This window comes from Caloenas nicobarica, chromosome 25, assembly GCF_036013445.1.
Source record: "Caloenas nicobarica isolate bCalNic1 chromosome 25, bCalNic1.hap1, whole genome shotgun sequence".
Classification (NCBI taxonomy): Eukaryota; Metazoa; Chordata; class Aves; order Columbiformes; family Columbidae; genus Caloenas; species Caloenas nicobarica.
The window spans coordinates 4,588,614-4,607,941 of record NC_088269.1 but is presented as its reverse complement, the minus strand read 5'-3'; the positions used below and the strand labels follow the sequence as shown (position 1 = coordinate 4,607,941).

General features: G+C 50.4%; 3 protein-coding genes across 6 annotated transcripts in view; 2 read left to right on the top strand and 1 right to left on the bottom strand.

Annotated features, from left to right (window-relative positions):
* The first annotated feature begins 394 nt into the window (after positions 1–394).
* LOC135998539 (D(1) dopamine receptor-like) lies at positions 395–1,732 on the top strand. The gene has a single exon (XM_065651755.1). The coding sequence runs from the start codon at positions 395–397 to the stop codon at positions 1,730–1,732; it is 1,338 nt and encodes a 445-aa protein (XP_065507827.1).
* Positions 1,733–4,009: 2,277 nt separating this feature from the next.
* Positions 4,010–13,997, top strand: R3HCC1 (R3H domain and coiled-coil containing 1). The gene is made up of 10 exons (XM_065651644.1): positions 4,010–4,016; positions 4,150–4,237; positions 4,319–4,497; positions 5,948–6,077; positions 7,115–7,252; positions 8,005–9,160; positions 9,425–9,597; positions 10,983–11,053; positions 11,706–11,801; positions 13,394–13,997. Exons 1-10 carry the CDS (start codon positions 4,010–4,012, stop codon positions 13,531–13,533), a joined length of 2,178 nt encoding a protein of 725 aa, XP_065507716.1. The 3' UTR covers positions 13,534–13,997.
* Positions 13,998–14,877: 880 nt separating this feature from the next.
* Positions 14,878–19,328, bottom strand: part of LOXL2 (lysyl oxidase like 2) — a 46,970-nt gene continuing 42,519 nt past the window's right edge. For all 4 annotated transcript variants that reach the window (XM_065651494.1, XM_065651493.1, XM_065651492.1 and 1 more), the window contains 4 exons: positions 17,506–17,621; positions 16,981–17,117; positions 16,134–16,245; positions 14,878–15,582 (listed from right to left, as the gene is read on the bottom strand). In XM_065651494.1, coding sequence (XP_065507566.1) covers positions 15,503–15,582; positions 16,134–16,245; positions 16,981–17,117; positions 17,506–17,621 — 445 coding nt within the window. In that variant the 3' untranslated portion in view covers positions 14,878–15,502. The remainder of the gene's footprint in view (positions 15,583–16,133; positions 16,246–16,980; positions 17,118–17,505; positions 17,622–19,328) is intronic.

Sequence of the window (19,328 nt, the reverse complement as noted above, 5' to 3'; positions counted from 1 at the left end):
GCCAGATATTCCTGGTGCAGAAGGGATCGACCGGGATTCTGCAGCGAGCGTCGCATTGATAAAGGAGGAAGAGCTTCGGAGAGAGGAGAGGGAGGAAGGCTCAGAACAAAAACCCTCCCAGCTCGGTGAGTGCCGGCTCTTTGTGAGCCGCAGGCTGCAGAGAAAGAAAAGTGGGGTGGGAGGTAAAACTGAGGGAAAAAAAAAACCCAAACGCCACGCTGTCAGCAGGACTTGGGAAGGAGTCAGAGGTTCCAGCAGTTCTCCTTGTGCCAGGTTTGAGAGCTGGCAGGATTGTGGTCTGTGTGTCCGAGATGTCAGTAAAAAGGGGGTTTGGATTCTGATGGGGACTTGAAGAACTGCGAAACCTCCCAAGAAACAGGAAAAAGGGGGACTCATGGATGGTTTTTACTCCTCCGCGGAAGATGGGCAGGACGCGATCAATGCCAGCGGGAAGAGCTGGGCAGAGGGGGGCCGCTCCGAGTTGTCCTCACGCGTGGCGACAGCTGCCTTGCTGTCCCTCCTCATCCTCTCCACGCTCCTGGGCAACACCTTGGTGTGCGCGGCCGTGGTCAAGTTCAGACACTTGCGCTCCAAGGTCACCCATCTCTTCGTCATCTCCTTGGCGGTGTCCGACCTCTTTGTGGCCGTGCTGGTGATGCCCTGGAAGGCGGCCACCGAGGTGGTGGGGTTCTGGCCTTTCGGGGCTTTCTGTGATGTTTGGGTGGCTTTTGACATCATGTGCTCCACGGCATCCATCCTCAATTTGTGCATCATCAGCGTGGACCGTTACTGGGCCATTTCCAACCCTTTCCGCTACGAGAGGAAGATGACGAAGCACGTGGCTTTCATCCTGATCGGGGTGGCTTGGCTCCTGTCTCTCTTGATTTCCTTCATCCCCGTGCAGCTGAAGTGGCACAAGGACCGCGAGCTCCTCAGCCAACGGGAGCCAGGTTTTAATGTCACCAGGGAGGAGAACTGTGATTCCAGCCTCAACAGGACTTACGCCATCTCATCTTCTCTCATTAGCTTCTACATCCCCGTTGCCATCATGATTGGGACCTACACCCGCATCTTCCGCATCGCCCAGCGGCAGATCCGCAGGATCTCCTCCCTGGAGAGGGCGGCGGAACATGCCCAAAACTGCCACGGCAGCGACTGCCCGCACGAGGCCTCCCTGAAGAACTCCTTCAAGAAGGAGACCAAGGTCCTCAAGACCCTCTCCATCATCATGGGCGTCTTTGTCTTCTGCTGGCTGCCCTTCTTCGTGCTCAACTGCGTGGTGCCCTTCTGTAACCTTGACCCACGCGAGCCAGGAGAGCGACCCTGTGTCAGCGAGACCGTCTTCAACACCTTCGTCTGGTTCGGGTGGGCCAACTCTTCCCTCAACCCCATCATCTACGCCTTCAACGCAGACTTTCGAAGAGCTTTTGCCACTATCTTGGGCCGTGGCTGCTTTTGCCCCAGCAACGCGGTGCAGACGGTGAACTTGAGCAACGAGCTGGTCTCCTACCACCACGACACCACGTACCAGAAGGATGCGGCGACCCTCAGCTACCCCCAGCTGCTCCCCCATGCCGCTCTGCGGATGGAAAGCGATGAGGTGTCTCCTGAGAAGGTTTCTCAGGTCTCCGAGCCCTCTGGCCCTGCCTTGCCCATGGTGATGCACGTGGAGCAGGAGGCATCTGTCTCGCCGGAGAAGATCAAACCTTTCACCAGCAACGCGTTCAATTGAGACAGGGTTGGGACAAAGGGGTCATGGGGAGAGGTGGAAGCAGGGACGCTCTTGCAGTTGCCTATTTTCTGAGAAGTTTGAGGAAAACATGAATATTATACTCTCCGTCTGGGCAACAGTTTGCATTAATAAGTAAGGATTAGCCAGAGTGATTTTCTGTGTGACTCAAATGGTACAAATACGTGTTTTTGTAACTCACAGTTCCAGCTCCAGCCCAGGTGGGCAGCAGAGATCCGCGGTGCTGCTCTCTCTGGTTGACCCATGGAAAAAAAAAATGCTTTCTGCAAGAGATAAAAATGCAAGGGCTCGAATTCCGCTTTCCTTCGCTGAGAAAGCAAAGACTTGTGTGGTCTGAGCTTCTCCTCTGTGGTCGCTGAAGCAAAAACACAGCTGGACTTGTGGTGAGAGGGGCTGGTTTGGCGACGGCCCGTGTCCAAAAGTCCATCAGGCTGCTAAATGGGCACAAGCCAAATAAAACCAGTACTGGGATAACTCTCTTAGGCTCAGCTCTGACTGTTGCTCAAGCAAATTCTCCTGCAGGTCCGGACAAGTTTGCAGAGCCCTGGGGCTGTGCTTGGTGGCGGCTTGTCTGGAGCACGTCAGTCGCAGGGCTCTTGTTCATTAGGGAAAGATTCATCACGCTAAAGATCCGCTCTGGCCCCCGCAGCAAGAGCCGGCCTTCCTAAGCCGGGCCTTGCACAGCTGAGGGCAGTCTGGGATGAACATAAACTGCGTTTTAGCCCCAGGACAGTGGGAATGAGGGTGTCTGAGCTCTTCAGGACGTTGCCGTTTTGGTTTCTGCGCCACATCTGCCCCCAGCCAGGTCCCCCTTCTTTTCCTAGACTGTTCTCCCTCTAATTCCCTTCCTCCCCTGGTTCATTAGGGATCCTGCCTCCCTCACTGTCTCATTTCAATAATAATGGCTCTGAAGCAGCACTCCTTGATCACCTTATTCTTTAATTAACCTCCCCTGTGCTGTGGGAGCTTGTGTCTGCTTAGCCGGGGGTAGGAGCAGCAAGTGAACAGCCCCCAGCATCTCACTGTGACACCAGTGACTTTAAACCATGGTTTTTTGGTTAAACTCCGCTGCAGCAAGCGGCACATCCGCGTCGTCTCGAATCTGCGGCGTCTTTAGCTCCCTGGCACGGCAGAAAAGCTGCTCCCCCCTCTTCGGCAAACGTTGACAAGGAGAAAAAGCAGAGAGTGATAATTACAGAGTAACGGTAATTATAAAATAGAGCCAAATTATAGTGAAGTCGCAGCAGAGTCGGCGTGGGAGAGAGCGGCGCTCGCTGCATCGCCGGGGTTGATGCTGGAATTTTTCTGGGGAAGCGCTGATAAGGCTCAACTTCATTTCTAACCGTCTCCCTGGGCGGCGGTGGTCAAAATTGAGACATTTCGGGGTTTTTTTCAGCTCTGGGAGGACGGTACAGCACAATGAGAGAAGGAGCAGTGACTCTGGGATGGGGACGATCATCTGTTGCGTTTCCAGGAGGCAAACACGACTCATTCCATTGGAACGTTGCTGCAATATCTATCATTTCCCCCACTAAAAGCAGAGCGGTGTAACGCGTGCGGTGTGGTTGTGCTTTATTTCGGGACTCCAGGCTCGGAGGTGGGAAGGAATCAGGATTCCTGGCTCTTTTCAAAGCAGGACTTGTCTGGTTTCCCTCTTTTTGAAGAGTTTTCTGATACTCATCCCGTGGCAAAGTTCTGGGGCTTAATCCATGACTCTGTGCAAAGAGATTGGAGAAGAACGTGCAGCTCCAAAACAGTGGAACTTTGGCCAAAAACACGGCTTCTGAACAGGTTTATTATTTTCCTGCAATGGGTTTTCTGCGCAGATCTCTGCAGTTCCACTGGGAAGCATCTTCCTCCTCCTCTCATCCCAGAGCCGTACTGGTCTGAGTGTCCCTCCCAGTGTGTCGAGCAGGTAAAGGAGCCCAGACACGGTTCTTTTTTTGCTCCTACCAGAGAAATAATGAGGGTCATTAGTTACCTTTGAGCATATCACCGATGAATATATTTCAAGACACGTTAATTGAAATCTCAGTGGGAGCAGCTCAGGGCCAGGTCGTGACCACCTCTGCTCATGCTGGGGAGCAACAGGGACATATTTTCGATTCTTGAGACCTTTACTCTTCCAGAAACTGTCACCTGGGGCAAATTGCCCCCCTCCCAGGCTTTCTGCATTGACTCCTTAAGAAAGCAATGTGAGACTGGGAGAATAATTAGCACCTGTAAGTCTCATTGGCTTCACCTGGTGTTTTTGAAACGATGACCAGTTGGTCACCCCAAAACTCAGGCTCTCAGCATCTCTGATCTCCCTAGGAAAGATGGCCAAAAACTCTGGGACTTTTTGGCTGGAGGAATCTCTGCAATTACAGAAAAGCATTAGTGTTAATACTTGTTTATAGAAGAGTTGCGTTACAGGGAAATTGAGCAAGTGGATGTCCTGACTTTGAATCTCTCTGCACCCGTGAGCCGCCACCTCCAGGGACACGGGTGAGTGCAACATCAAGGAAAATGCGGGTTTTTTTGCAGGGTTTGGTGTTTCGGGGGTGGATTCGCGGTGTCGCCCGGCAGGGGGTCGGGGGTTCCCGGGGGTGTCCCCGCGTTCCCACCGCCGCTAATTCCCGGGGGAAAACGCTCCGCTCCGAGTCCCAGCGGCAGCGGCCGCGGCCGGGCCGGCCCCCCCGGGGCGGGGCGGCGGGAGGAGCCGGGACCGGGCGCAGGCGCCGGGATCCGCCGCTCGGCCGGGCCTGGTGAGCGCGGCGGGGGGACGCGGGGGACACGGGGGGACCCGGGGGACACGGGGGACACGGGGGGGTCGGGGGAGGGCGAGGGGATGCGGGGGGGGAGCGGGGAATGGGGCACATGGGGGTGGCGGGGATGGGGGTGATGGGTGCGGAAAGAGCACGTGGTGCGGGGGGAAAAGGGGAATGGGGTGCGCGGGGGGTGTGGGGGGTTAATGGGGTGCGCGGGGGTTGTGGGGGGAATGGGGTGCATGGGGGTGCTGGGGGGGAGTGGGGTGTACAGAGGGTGCTGGAGGGGAATGGGGTGCACGGGGGGTGCGGGGGGAATGGGGTGCACGGGGGGTGTGGGGGGAATGGGGTGCATAGGGGTGTGGGGGGAATGGGGTGCATAGGGGTGCTGGGGGGAATGGGGTGTACAGAGGGTGCTGGAGGGTAATGGGGTGCATAGGGGGTGCTGGGAGAGTAATGGGGTGCACAGAGAGTGCTGGGGGGAATGGGGTGCACGGGGGGGCGTGGGGGGGAATGGGGTGCACAGAGGGTGCTGGGGGGGTAGTGGGGTGCACAGAGCGTGTTGGGAGAGTAATGGGGTGCATAGGGGACGCTGGGGGTTAATGGGGTGCATAGGGGGTGCTGGGGGGGTAGTGGGGTGCACAGAGGGTGCTGGAGGTTAATGGGGTGCACAGAGGGTGCTGGAGGTTAATGGGGTGCACAGAGGGTGCTGGGGGTTAATGGGGTGCATAGGGGGTGCTGGGGGGGAATGGGGTGCACAGAGGGTGCTGGGGGTTAATGGGGTGTATAGAGGGTGCTGGGGGATACTGGGGTGTATAGAAGATGCTGGGGAGATAATGGGGGTGTACAGAGGGTGCTGGGTGGGATAATGGGGTCTATAGAGGGTGCTGGGGGGGAATGGGGTGCACAGGGGGTGCTGGGGGGGAATGGGGTGCACAGGGGGTGCTGGGAGGGTAATGGGGTGCACAGGGGGTGCTGGGGGTTAATGGGGTGTATAGAGGGTGCTGGGGGGGGAATAGGGTGCGCACAAGGTGCTGGGGGGGTTAATGGGCTGTGCAGAGCAGCAGAGGGTGCTGGGGGGGGATAGTGGGGTGCACAAAGTACTAGAGGGTGCTGGGGGTGCGCAAGGATGGGGTAACAGGGTGTAAAAAGCAGCACGGTGCTGGGGGTGCACAGGAAAGGGGGATAACGGGGTGCACAGAGCAGCACGTGGTGCTGGGGCTGCGCGGGGAAGGGGGTTATAGGGTGCAAAAAGCAGCGGAGGGTTCTGGGGGTGCCCAGGACAAGGGCCGGGGTGCAGGAGGGCGCCCAGAGCAGCGCAGGGAAGTTGAGGGGTGCACAGGGCGGGGGGTCAGGGCTGCAGCTGGTGCATGGAGGGGGGTCAGGTTTGCAGGGGTGCAGGGCAGCTTGCACCCCCCGCCCCCGTCTCCAGCGTCCCCGTGCCCCCCAGGCCCCCCGCCCGCCGCCACCCTGGCGCTGCGCTGCGTGGACGGCGTGTTCCTCTCGCCCAACGAGGATGAGTTCGTGGGCAGGATCACCGAGGAGCTGGAGCACTTCATGCTGCAGGGGCAGCACCACAGGTGGGTGGGTGCACAGCCCTGGGGCCCGTGCACGGGGTGTCCCCCTCCCCGAGGGTCCCCGAGGGTCCCTGGGTGCTGGCTCGTGCCACCCCGGGAGCAGCGGCACGTCCTGACTCTCGTCTCTGTTTTGCATCGATTCCTTGGGGCTCAAACGCCGTCTGGGTTTTTGGGCAGCAGCGTTTGTTGCCTGCGGGCTCTGGCTCGCCGCGGGGTTTCTGCCGTGTGTCCTTCTCCGTTTGCTCTTGAATTATTTTGGACGCCGGCGGCTTCTGCGCCATCCCCAGCCTGGCCCAGCTCGCTAGTCAGCCTGATGAGCTCTAATGAATAGTTTTGTAATCAAACTTGTTTCATTTCCCCTCTCTGCCCAGGGCTTCCCGTGCGCCAGATCCTCCTCCCAGCACCAAACCCCATCGCCTTGGGTTGCCGCGTCGTTTTTCTTTGGCTAGGCTGGGTTTAACTGGACCTGGTCCCTGGTCCAGTGACCTTTGAAGCTGAAAAGAGGGTGTCGGGCAGGAGCAGGGGTGGGATTGCTTAGTTCAGCTTCCTGCCAGCTTGTCACGACCTTAAATATGTGTTTCGTTGCCTTTTTTTAAAAAAGAAGTTTGGCAGAGAAAGTAAAATCGCAATTGTATGATGCTCAGGAATTAAACCAGAATTGTAAAACTGCGTTTAAACGCGATGAAATTGAGCGTGGTGTTTATTCACCCGTTCATATTCTTTTGGCTGCTGGTTTCTCGGGCTGGGGGGAAGGGACCATCACCCTCTGCTGGTGTTTTCCAGCCATTCCCAGAACAAATGTGGGCAGGAACGAGAGTCCCGGCCGCCTGGGGCTCTGTGCAAAGCGAGCGCGTCTATCTGGACGTCTAGGATGGACAAGGGGTTTTGTCGCTTTAATATCTGAAAGCCCTGCTTGGTTTTTGGGCTTGGATTTAAACCCCGCGCTGGGAATGACTTGGGGAAGAAAGGTTAATAAATCCTTGCGCTATTCCCGTCCTTTTCCTCCGTGGATGTTGCCCATGGTCCCTCTCTCCCCGCAGGGTGCTGCTGTTCCCCCCGCTGTCCAGTCGCCTCCGGTACCTGATCCATCGCACCGTGGACAACGTGGATTTGCTGAGCAGCTTTTCCGTGGGAGAAGGATGGAGGAGGAGGACGGTGATCTGCCACTCGGCCGTCAGGTGCGGTACATGCATCAATTCTTTTTAGCCATGAGTTTTTATTCAGGCTCACGGGCATGAAGTTCGCCTGATGCTTTTCCACAAATAATACCAATAGCGTATCCCAGTCCTTAAGGCAGCAGAGGTGAAGAGAAGCTGCTGTGATTAAGTTACAAATACGTACCCATCGTTAACCAATCGACGTGATAAGCGCTTTCTGACCACCTGCAAAACGAGGGGATAATTTTCAACTTTTAGATCATTCTGCACGGCAAGAGGGAGACGGAAGATTAAGTGATACATTGTTTAGAAGCAGAGCGCTTAGTTTATATTTAACTAATAATTAATAGATGTATTGTAAGTGAGAAACTAAACAATAACTATCATCACAGTTATTTCTTAGTATAGATGTATGTCAAAGTTTTTAACGACTGTAGTGTATATCACAGGATCACGGAATGTTAGGGATTGGAAGGGACCTTGAAAGGATGTAACGTAATATGTAATAATTATGTGAATATAAGCAACGCAAGAGCATCCAGCCTTTGGAGCACTCGTGGAGGATGATCCCCAGTGTTCTGATAAAATAAAGAATGCGCTTAACAGTATCATTGCCTCTGCTGTTAAGTTTATTTCTTCATTTCAGAGGCTCTTTTCCTTTCCGCCGTCTGCCGATTTCTACCTGGATTTGATGTTTTTTCTCCCCTCTCTCTTTCCAAACGCCCCGTTATTTGGGTTCTCCTGCTCACGTCTTGCCGTTCTCTCGCTCCCAGGCTGCCCAGTGAGACCAGTGACCCCAAACCCAGCAGCAACCCCCCGAGAGCCCCGCGCCCCCCGCAGCCGTGGGGCCGGGGGGGCCGGCAGTGGCGCGCTGGGGACGCGCGCGGGGACGCCCCCCGCGTGGGCTCCGGCAGGATCAAAAGGCCGCCCAGGAAGAAACCAGACAAAGCCCTTTACGTCCCCAAAGCGATGCGCAAAAGGGGGGACTGGGGGGAGCAGGAGAGCCCGGCGGCCGGCGGCGCCGAGGCGGAAAAAGAAGAGATTTGCCTTAAAGCTTTGGTTGCGGATGCGCAGGAGGAATGGGATAAATCTGAGGGCAGCCCAGCTGGTGTCCCCGTGGCCCTCGGCAAGAGACAGGAGCCTGGAGAAGAGGGATTTTTGGGAAAAAATAATGATGACGCAAACAACGAACGTCCCCCGTGCTGTACGGATGTCCCGACGTTAGCGAATAGTAACGATTCCTCTGGGCAGGAAAATCAGGATAAAGACTGTTCAGATTCCCTTTCTTCTCTCCACAATAAAAAGCCAACTGAAGCAGAAGAGCAAGACCGACGCCGCGACAACGTTATTATACCAGAAAGCAGCACGACCCTGTGCCAAGCGCAAGCTGAAGAGCAAACCAGCCGGGATGCCGGCGTTTTGGGGGGCAGCGAAACCTCCTCCCCGTCCGAAAGCGGCACCAGTAACTGTACAGACCGCGCTGCAGCATCGCCGGTGCTGGAAAACCAAGAGAAAAGCCGCGCCGGTGCCCTGGAGAGCGGCGCAATCGCGGCCCCATCTGCAGAACGTGGTGAGGACGTGGCGAGCGCGGGCACGGCGGCGGGAGCCAAGATTTTCTCCGAGCTGCAAAGCCAAGACCGAGAGCGCCCCAGCGTTGGGCAAACCCAACTCCACAACCCCCCAGAAGCCCAGAACGAGCCTTTAGTCCCCCCCGAACCCCACCCGTCGGCTCCCGAGGAGCAGAACGCGGCCGCTCCGGAGCAGAACCGCGTGGGGACGGTGCCGGTGGCCCAAGGGGACGAGGAGCGCTCGGGCTTGGCCGATGCGCTGTGGCACGAGCCGCGCTTGTCCGCGGGTGATGAGGAGGACGCGGGTGTCCCCGGGCAGGGCGGCCTCGAGGACGGCTGCACGGCCGAGCTCGTCGCGGAGGTAGCGCTTTCGTTGCCTTTTTTTTTTTTTTTTTTTTTGCTGCGGGGAGAGATTTTGGGGATAAAAAAAGGTGGCTCGGGAGTCACCGGAGGGGAAGGCATTTGTGGGAGGGGAGTCCCCGCGCTGCGGCGGCTGCTGAACCCCTGGCAAGGACGTTCTTCTCCTGGAGAATTGCCCTTTGAACCGAAACATGATTTTTTTTTTTTTAAAAAAAAAAAGGTAATTAATTTTTTAAAATTACCGTTTCTTTTTCGCTCGTCTCAGATCGTGGGTTATTTGACCGTGAAGGACGTCAGCATCGAGAAGATCAGCTTTGACTATGCCAGCTACGGTGACGCGCAGCTCGGCGAGGGGGATTTCGGCCACGTCACCGAAATCTACGACTTCTCCCCGGCGCTGAAAACCGAGGACCTGCTGGAAGCGCTCTCGGATTTCCAGTGAGTACCTGAGCACATCGCAGACCCAAACGCGCAACAGAATCGGATTGATTTTTAATTTGGGGTTTGCCTTCGCGCTCTTATGTCTTACGCTCTTTCTGTGCCTTATTAAAGGACGTTTTCCTGCGGTTTGTGCGTGGTTTAGAACACAAGGGGTTCTCCAGGGCTCTGTCATAATTATCTCCGCGCGGGGTTATTCCTACTGCCCTGACTTAAGTGAGTCTTTAGGTGCTTTCTAGGAGCTGCTTTTTTCTCGTGTGCCGGTGCCTGAGTGAAATTATGTGCGTGCATCAATCTTTGCAAGAATAAAAGGCTCAATTCTGCTGCTGGAGATAAGATTTTTAATGTAAATACGGGGAACGGAGGGAGTGATGTTGGATTAGTCGCAGGGCCAGGACAAAGTCCAGCCCAGGGTTGGTGATAAACTTGGCTTAGTGCAGCTCAGAATTAGTCTCGGCTCTGCCGGACTGCGCAGAATCAGTGTCTGGTTTCTCCTCTCCCTGTTTTCCTCCCACCATCCTCCTCCTCTCTTTATATCCCTGGTGTCTTAGCTGTGGACGCTTCACCTCTATGGATCCCTTAACTTAAAACCCATGATTTACATTTTAAATAAGCAGCCGGCTGTTGTGCACATTTCCTCTAATGTATTTTTTCCGCTTGCTGTGAGAATGAAACCGAGCTGAAAATTGACAGATCTGATCTGAGCAGTTGATATTATTTGTATTTCCTGAGCTGCAGGAAAATCTTTGAACTCCCCACTCCCAAACCGGCATTTTCCGCTGACACTTTATTAGATTTTTCACATCGGTCTCTTCCCCGTGGGCTTCGTAAACCACTTCTATGAATCGCTCGTTTTTTATTGTATACGGCCGAGTGATCGCGTTGTCTTTGTAAAGCGCGACATAAACGGCAAAGAACAGTTTTGTGTTAGGAGTCAGTCCCTGAAATCGAGGTTGATTTTGGCCAAGGGGTTTTTTTTTTAGAAGAAAAGGAGAATTCATGAGGGCAGCTGATGGAGAAATCGTAGATTGTGGGCTTGAAAGGGGCATATTTCATATTCTCCTGTTCCTTCCTTTCCCCTCTTGTAAAATGGGTGTAATGCTTTGAAAAGATCAGCTGTTTCTGGATAAAAATATTACATACTCTTGGTAACACAGGGTGGGTGATGGGTTTTATTGTGCGGCGTGTTTTGGTTGGGTTTTGTGCTCCTCCTCCTTCCTCCTCCTCCTTCCTCCTCCTCCTTCCTCCTCCTCCTCCTCCTCCTCCTTCTTCCTCCTCCTCCTTCTTCCTCCTCCTCCTTCTTCCTCCTCCTCCTTCCTCCTCCTCCTCCTTCTCTTTTTTTATTTCTAATTAATGAATATTATTCTCTGGCCTTTTTATTTCAGCGAGAGCGGTCTCAAGATCCAGTGGGTGGACGACACGCACGCCCTGGGAATCTTCTGCAGCCCGTCGACAGGTGGGTGACTGGTTGGTACTGGGACGGAGGGAGCCTGTACTGGTTTGCGACGCGCGGCTGTCGATCCTCACGCTCGGGCTTAAGGGTGGTTCTGGTTACTTGATTTAAGGCTCGAGAAGCTGGAATTGCCGCGCCGTTGGGTGGGAACTCAGGTTTTTAATTGGCTCAGGTAATAATCAGGGAAACTTTGGACAACGGGTGACTCACGCGGCGTTTCTAGAAATTAATGTTTTGCCATTTCAGGGTTTTTTTTTCTCTTACAACCAGCCGAAATTCCTGCCGGTTTACAATAACCTGGGGACCTTCCAAGCACGATGGCTGGTGGGTCAGGCAGCAAAGTGACTTTTCTGGGGACAAACACCCCAAGTTCAGCTCCGAGCCGTCCCAAGAGGAGTTTCCGTCCAGCACGTTCAGCCCAAAAACTTACGCTTTTTTCTTGGCATTTAGTCTAATAAGGACAGAGTTGTCTTTTATGTTTTCTCGGGCCTCTTTCTGTGTGATTTAAGTGACCGAGGTGAGTGCAGCTGTTTTAGTCCAAGTCTGGCGATAACGCATCAGCCGCTGAAGCTCCAATGATTCAGTGTTATTTTACCACGGACTGGGTTTTTTATGATTAAAGCCACCACTATTCAGCAATCTTGGTTCTTTGCAGCATCTCAAGCCCTGGGCCGACGTTATTCGGCTTTAAAGATCCGACCGCTGATCCACGCAACGAAGCAGTCGAAGGTCAAGGCACTTCAGCGACCAAGTAAGACAAGCTTTTTAATTATTATTAGTGTTATTTCTTGGTTTACCAGTCTTCTATATCGTGAGGGTCACCATGACAAGTTAAATGGGGAAATATATATGAATGACCAGCATATATATATTTTTTTAATGTAGTTTTATTGGCATTGCAGGACAGGGAGCTGTTGTGTAGGGTTTGCAGTAAAAACCTGCAAATTCATTTTTTTTAAACCAATATTTTCAGCCAACTTGTAGCATAGTTATGTGGAAAAAAAACCGCAGCAAATGCCATAAACGTGCCCGGGAGGTTTCTCTGCTACAGATAATAGATGAGACAAAACCAGCAGCAATTCCATTCTGTGGTCGGTGTGATTTTATTTGGTACCAGGTGAAGGGAGAAATTGTGAAGCTCAGCCAGTGATGTTGTTTGATTTATTTTATTGCCTTTTAAAATCATACTGTAATCAGTTACACTTGCCACAGTAAAGAAATGCCATGAATCTCGGAGCAGCAGAGACTTTGAACACACGACTACACTGTTATTTCTATGGTACATTGCGGTCGAAACAGATTTTGCTATTAACGCTTTAATTGGACACTGTCACAGTGAGAAGTTCCTGAGTTTTGAAGGCTGCTGAATTTCAATGAAAGGTCAAAGAGTTGGATTTAGCTTTGTATCCTCCATCTGGTTTCATTCTCGCTCCTCCTGATTCTCGTTGCTGTCGCTGATGGGCACAATTCGGAATCAGGTTATAAACTTCTGGGGAGCGTTCTATAAAACTCCGTATTTAGTTTAAGTAGCAAATTTTGTATTTCCAAATACAAATTTGGATCTTAATTAGCTGACAGTGTCTCTTCCTTATTTTTTAAAAATTTTTTATGTTGAGCTTTGTCAAGAAGGAGCAGCAGTTTGATTTTTCCAAGCTTTGAGTCTGCCTCTTTTTCTTCAAGCTGCCTTTATTCATAAAAACTTCAGAAAAAGCAAGCAAAGCCCCCATTGCTAACTGGATAATAAATTTGCAAACAGTTGCTGATAAATGAGTAGATAATTGCCAAATCCAGACTAATGTGGACTTGGTAAAGTTTTGGTGTATTTATTTTGTGTAAGATGAAACCATAGCAAGCCGGGTGTCTACCAGAAAATAGAGGTTACTGGCCAAAGGGCTTTCCCAAAGCACCTGATAGATTTAGCGATTATTCTTAAAAACATTCAGATATATTTTTCTTTTTTTCCTTGCTGCTTTCGAAGGATTGAGCTGGGTTTCATTAGTTTAAATTGCGATCAAACCTTCCTGTGCATGGAGATAAATTGGTTGGACTGCGCAGCTTCATTTTGTTCTCGGAGATGCGGCTTGCTGAATTTTGCCAGGGATAGAAAATATATATATATATATATACACACACACAAATATGCTATTTTATATATATAAATATGCTGGTTTATATATATAAATATGCTATTTTTTTATATATATATATATATATATGCTATAATTCTGGAAAGGAACTAAGCAAATAGAAATCGCCCCTTCTGTCTATGAAGCTTAAGGTTTAGGCACAAGCCTGTTCCCCAACAAGCGCTAATTGAACGTTTTTCGCCCTTTTCTTGCCCAGAACTCCTGCAGCTGGCCAAGGAGCGGCCCCAGACGGACACGGCGGTGGCCAAGCGGCTGGTGACGCGGGCGCTGGGGCTGAAGCACAAGCAGCCGGACGCCGAAACGCTCCTGCCCGAAAACCCGGACCAAGAGGAATAAACCCATCTCGGCTTTAAAAAACAAACCAAGCAAAGATGTGTAGATATTTAAACCGCATGCGGAACAGTGAGTTGCCACGGGGGATGTTTCTCTTATGGATTAGCGCTGGGTTTTTTTTTTAATTTCTGAAGTTGGGATGTTTATTAAAGTTTATTATTAATGAGGTGTTGAGCGCAAAGCCCTCTGAGGGCTGTTAGCTCTTTATTAGGGAGCATCTTGCCCTGCTCTTGTTACTCACTGGGGCACTTGCAGAAAGTCAGGCTGCTTTATAAATTAAAAAAAAAAAAAGCATTAGATTAAGGGAATTACATCTCCTTGGCCAAAATTCAGCTGTAAGCAAGAACAGAGCATCTGCAGGAGTCAAAAAAAAAAAATGTTTAGTGTTTACTTTGTTGTAATGTTACTGTTAAGATATCCCCGAAAACTGACAACGCAAGTGGCTTTCAGGGTTTTTTTCCTCCGTATTTACATAGTGTTCAAAGAGCCTGACTTGCTTTGTGCAGCAAGGAAAGTTGTCAAGACACGTTGTGGCAGCAGCAGTTGAGCTTCCACCTTGTCTCAGGCTCTGCTTTTGCTGCATCTGGAGAACAAAATGGAGTTTTCCAAAAAGAAACACAGGCTAAAAACCTTTGCTCGATGCCACTGGATAAATGACAGGAATAGCAGAAGACTTGTGCACTCTGGAAGCCTCACAACAGCCCTGTGAGGTGGGTTATTCAGCCCGTTTCAATCATCCTGGGGGCTGAAACGGTCGGCTACAATTAGTCATTTAATTTAGCTGCTTGTAGAAGTCTTCTGTATAAACAACAGGGGGGAAAAAAACCTTCAGAACCAGGAATTGTGAACATGGCCCTAAACTGTCATGGAGTAGAAATACACAAATGGCATATAAAACATTTTTCTGGGTAAAACGTTTTTATTCAAGTAGCTGTGTCTGAAAATGTGTAGCGACGCGTGTCCTCAAACAAACAGAGGAACACACTTAGCACCATGATGAATTTACCGAGTGTAAAAAATCCTTTCCAAGGCAACTTACAGAGGTGGGGCCGGCGGCACAGGTCCAGATCCCTGATGATGATCCCATGAAGCAACGCTACGAGGCCTTAAACTAAATTAATCCTTTAAAGGAAAGACGGAGGGAATATCCAGCTTAGAAGGTAATATTTAGACACGTAGAATCTTTTGGGCGAATAGCTTACTGTGGAATGGGGTTTCCCAGCCCAGTGGATTCATCATCAGGAGATCGGCAAAGTCTTCGGGATGTCACGGTGGAGGTCGGAGCAGAAAACAGTTCTGCACGAGCTGCTCCGCTGCAGAGATTGTGCTGGGGGTTGGTTGTTGAATGCAAGAGTTTCAAGAGTATTAAATTATGCTTTATGCTGTTCTGCTGAGAAAAAGCTGCTCCTTTTGTTTTGGTTTGGTTTGGTTTTTTTTCCCTGTCTGTCTTTGCTAAAATGGATTAATCAGTGGTGGTGCTGAGGATTAGCTGTGTTCGAGAAGCAGCGTCACAAATGGAGGCATTTGCATCAATGGTGTGTTCAAGCTTGAGTCAAAAGAGCTGAAAGGTAACGAGATTAATGCCTTGGAGAAGACGAACGGTAAAGACACATTTAGGTTGGCGGGACCCAAACAGAGGCAAATTGTGTTTGCTGTGTCTGGGAATAAAGATGGTGCTGCCAAGTGGAGGGAGAAATCTTTCTGGAGAAGGTTGGAACAGCGAAGATACGGAGCTGAGTAGAGTTTAAAATCCCGCTCCTAAGGACCGCAGTATTTAGGACTGGAATTAGAGATGCACGGTGGCCTGAGCACCTAAACTGGGAAGGAAGGCATCTTCAGGAAATAATTTACCTTGCTAATTTAGAGTTTGATTGTTTGCTTGATTTTCTTTCTTTCGTGTGCAGTGGTTAGGGAAATCACCGAAGCAGGAAACCTCGCTTCTTTAAATAGTGGGGTGGGAGGTGACGCGGTTCTATCGGGTGGACACCTTGTTATTTGTGAGTCCGCTGAAGTGATCGAACTTCTGCTCCGTCTCGTCGCTGAAGGAGCCGCCTGGGGAGGGGACGGAGAGAGGATGAGCAGGGGGTGGCAGAGAGTTTGCAACACACGGCAGAGAACACACTGAATTGTGTGTCATCTGCAAAAAACGCTGTGAAAATGAAGGGCTCAAAGCGAGGACTAGATGGGCAAATTAATGTATGCATTAATTAAATCTTCCAGAACAGCTAAGAGTCCCCAGGAGTACTGGATCTAGCCTTATATATTTGGAAGACCAAACTACAAACTACCCTCAATTTCACTGCTAATTTTTGTTGCTTAAAAAAATCAGGTGAGACAATGAAAGCTAAATACACCTATTTTTAAATAGAAATCTTTTCAAGCCCAGCTGGAGAACCCATCCAACACTTAAGTGCCTGTTCATCCAAATTAAGTGGGTTCGGCTTTTCTGAACTAGGTCACAATCTGAAGTGCGACACACGAGCATTTTCTTAAAAAAACCCCAAGCAATTAATAGGAAAAAAATTCAGTGGTTACATGGATTTTTTTCAGGAAAAACACTCCTTGGAGAGCCTTAAACCTTCCCCTGCAGAAGCGACTCTCACCTATGTGGCAGTTGTACATCCAGATGCGCTCGCCGTCGTACCGGCTCCTGCACTTCATCACGTTGTTCGAATAATCGGATTCAGCAACTTCATAGTTTGGGTTGATGACAACCTAGGGAGTGATAGAGAAACACAGCATAAAGTTATTTAAAGGTGGATGAGATATGACACTTACTAGTCAGACTGAGAATCAGCTTTTTCATTACACCATAATATTTTAAAAAAACAAAACAAACCAGAAATAACTCATTTTGCAAGGAGAAACTTCTCGATTAAAGCCAGACCAAGATCACACCCTCTGACACCTTCTCTACATTTCACACAATAGCAGCGCAGACAAAAATAATTCCTCTTCACTCCTCTCTAGTTTAATTGGCTGTTTTTAGAACTAAAGAATTCTCCCTACTCCACCCACTTGCACTAAATAGACTGTAGGCACAGTCTTAACTCCTCATGCAAACACCATGAAAATAGCACTATTTTATCCCCAAATGAAGCGAGTGTTGTTTACAAACAGCTCAAAAACTTCATACGAGATGACAGTGGGATGCTGTGCATATATAATGTGAGATGTAATGCAGCGTATTCACGTTAGCTGCACGTGGAGTGTGTAAAACCATCAAATATTAGCTGGGTGCAGATTTCCAAAGATTTTTCACATGGGGAAGGTACGTGATCTGGTAAGACTTGGTCCTCTTGGGTAATTCTTTAGCTTTTAGGTATCCGGGGAATCTTTGCAATCATAAATTTATATTACTGTAGATGTACAAATAAACCCGCTAGTTATCTATCCCTAATGGATAAGAGAAAAGCAAGGGCGGTGTCACAAATGCATTTTCTCCCCTACCTGGAAGAGGTAATCGCCCGGGGGGATGTCGGTGATATCGATCCACTGGCAGTCGATGTCGTGCCGGTACACGTCCCAGCACCCCACCGTGATGCCTTGTTCACCAAAATTGGCGCATTCGTACTGTTTTTGCACATCTAAATGAGAAGAGTTAATGGCAAAAAGGGTTGGATTCACAGTGGGTCACGCTGGGCATTTCCCACCCTTGGACACGTTGTTCTCCAGCTCCCATAGACGGCGATAAGCTCCAGGGCATGGGATTTTGGATGAGATTTAATAGAACAGCGTTTTGCTTAATGCCTTGTATGAAAATATAATCTATGTACTGCTTAACCGCACGGGAGGAGCTGCCACCTTCTGTACCTCATCACCCAGAGGCACATTTTGGAATTTCTCACTTTACAGGAATCAGAAAAAGCACATGTAGGTTTTCAGAGCCGTTCAGTGTAAGGATGTAAGGAGCTGAGGTCTGAAAACCTAAAATTAGCAATAAATTCCCAGCGCAAAGGGCTCTGGCAAACGAACCTGCTTCGCACTCGGTGTCCTCCAGACAGAAGCTGGCTTTGTGTCCCTCGGCCACCTTGGTCCCGTTGAGGTTCAACAGGTCGTAGTGGGTAAAAACCTCCATGCTGTGGTAATGCCTGCGAGGCACAGACAGGGAGAAGGATCTTTAGGGAAAACAGACGCCTCTTTATCATCATTACCAGGTCTAACAGGCTGTCCCAGCAGAGACGATCGGTGGCTGCGGCACCGGACTTGGATTTGAACAGCCCAGAGTTGACTCTTTGTGCTGTTTCATCCCTCGGGCCAGGAATTTCACCATCCCCACGGGGGTAAATACCGAGAGAGAAACCACAGCCAGGAAATATTCCCCTGGGCAGAATCGCATGTGGCACCATCGCCCATGCTGGCTCCTGGCCTGGATATTTGTTTCTATATCAAGTGCTAAAGCTGTTCCAGGGAGAGCCCCAGCCAGCCCAGGATAATGGCAAGGAAGGGAAGTAAAAAAAAAAAATAAAATCAAAGCCGTCATCACTTCTAGAAGCCCCGTCGTTTACCAGAACGAGAAATATTTCGCCTTGCAAACAGAGCTGGACGTACCCAGACCGGCAACCTGGCTATTTGTATTTATTTATTTCTTTTGAAGCAGCGGAATGTAAATTTATTGGCAGCAAACTAACAACAGATGGAACCAGCTTCTCTCGGCACTCGCCCCGCTCAGATCTAAATAATCTGACAGCTGCGTTCACACGTGAGACGTCTCATAATTTTAAACGGGGACATGTTAGTGTCAACTCGGCCCGGGCTGCGATCAGGAACGCTCCAGCTCTCCTGGGCATGGCAAGTTAGGACAGAGCACATAATTTGGGCTGTAAACCCCAGACTAGCAAAAGTAGAGACCACAGCCCTGAGTGATGCAACTGCACAGACAGAGCTTCATTCAAAAGGTGTTGCTTAGGAGTTTTAAAAAAAAAAAAAAAAAAAACACACACAAAAAGGGAGAAAACAGTGCAAAAATCCTCCTTTCCAGCTCTAAAAATAGTCATGGCTTAAAAGCTTCCAACCGTCATTGCAGCATCACTCTGTGCACATATTTACAAGGTAAAGGAGGAGCAAGGAGGGAAGAGGAGGAAATTTTTCCTTTAGAGACCGAGATTCTTCTTACCTCCTGCCTTTCCCCTAACCAAAACAACCCGCAAACACAACACTAAAAAAAAAGCCACCTGCCAGAAGTTAATCACTTTCCACTCCCTGCTACAGGTCTTTCCCATTTTTTGCTCTACTTCCACATCAAAAGCCAACTAAACAGAAGCTCCCAGTGATGGAGGGAGGAAAGCAGCGGCATTCTGAGCTGTTGGCTTTGAGGCTGCTTAATTTGGCTGCCTCCGAGAAAAACTAGAGTTTCTCAAGTCTGACTCAGTTTCTGAAATATGTCTGAATCACTCAAAGCGGTGTTTGCATCCTAGTGTTTACAGACTGGAAAGACTGAAGAGGAGCTGAGTTCATCCTCCTCTGTGTAAACAGAATCCAGTTTAAAGCCCCCAGATGGCTCTCGGCATCTCCCTGATGCTTCCCCAGTCTCACCTCGCTCACAAAGTCTCTCCCAAATTGCTGCAAGCCTTTTTAACCACCCTGCGATGTGCTCAAAGCCTCGTGGTGCCCAAATCTTCCCCCAGGCCCTTCCCAGCAGGGTCAGAAAGGCAGAAACATGTCCAAGCATCCTCCCCTGAACACTCCATTTTCTAATGACCTTGGGTTCCACGCTGCTCAGGTTTTAGTTCTGCCAATATTACAAACCAACCCGTCTGCAGGAAAAGTGGCCAGAATTTGCCCCACGCCACGATCTG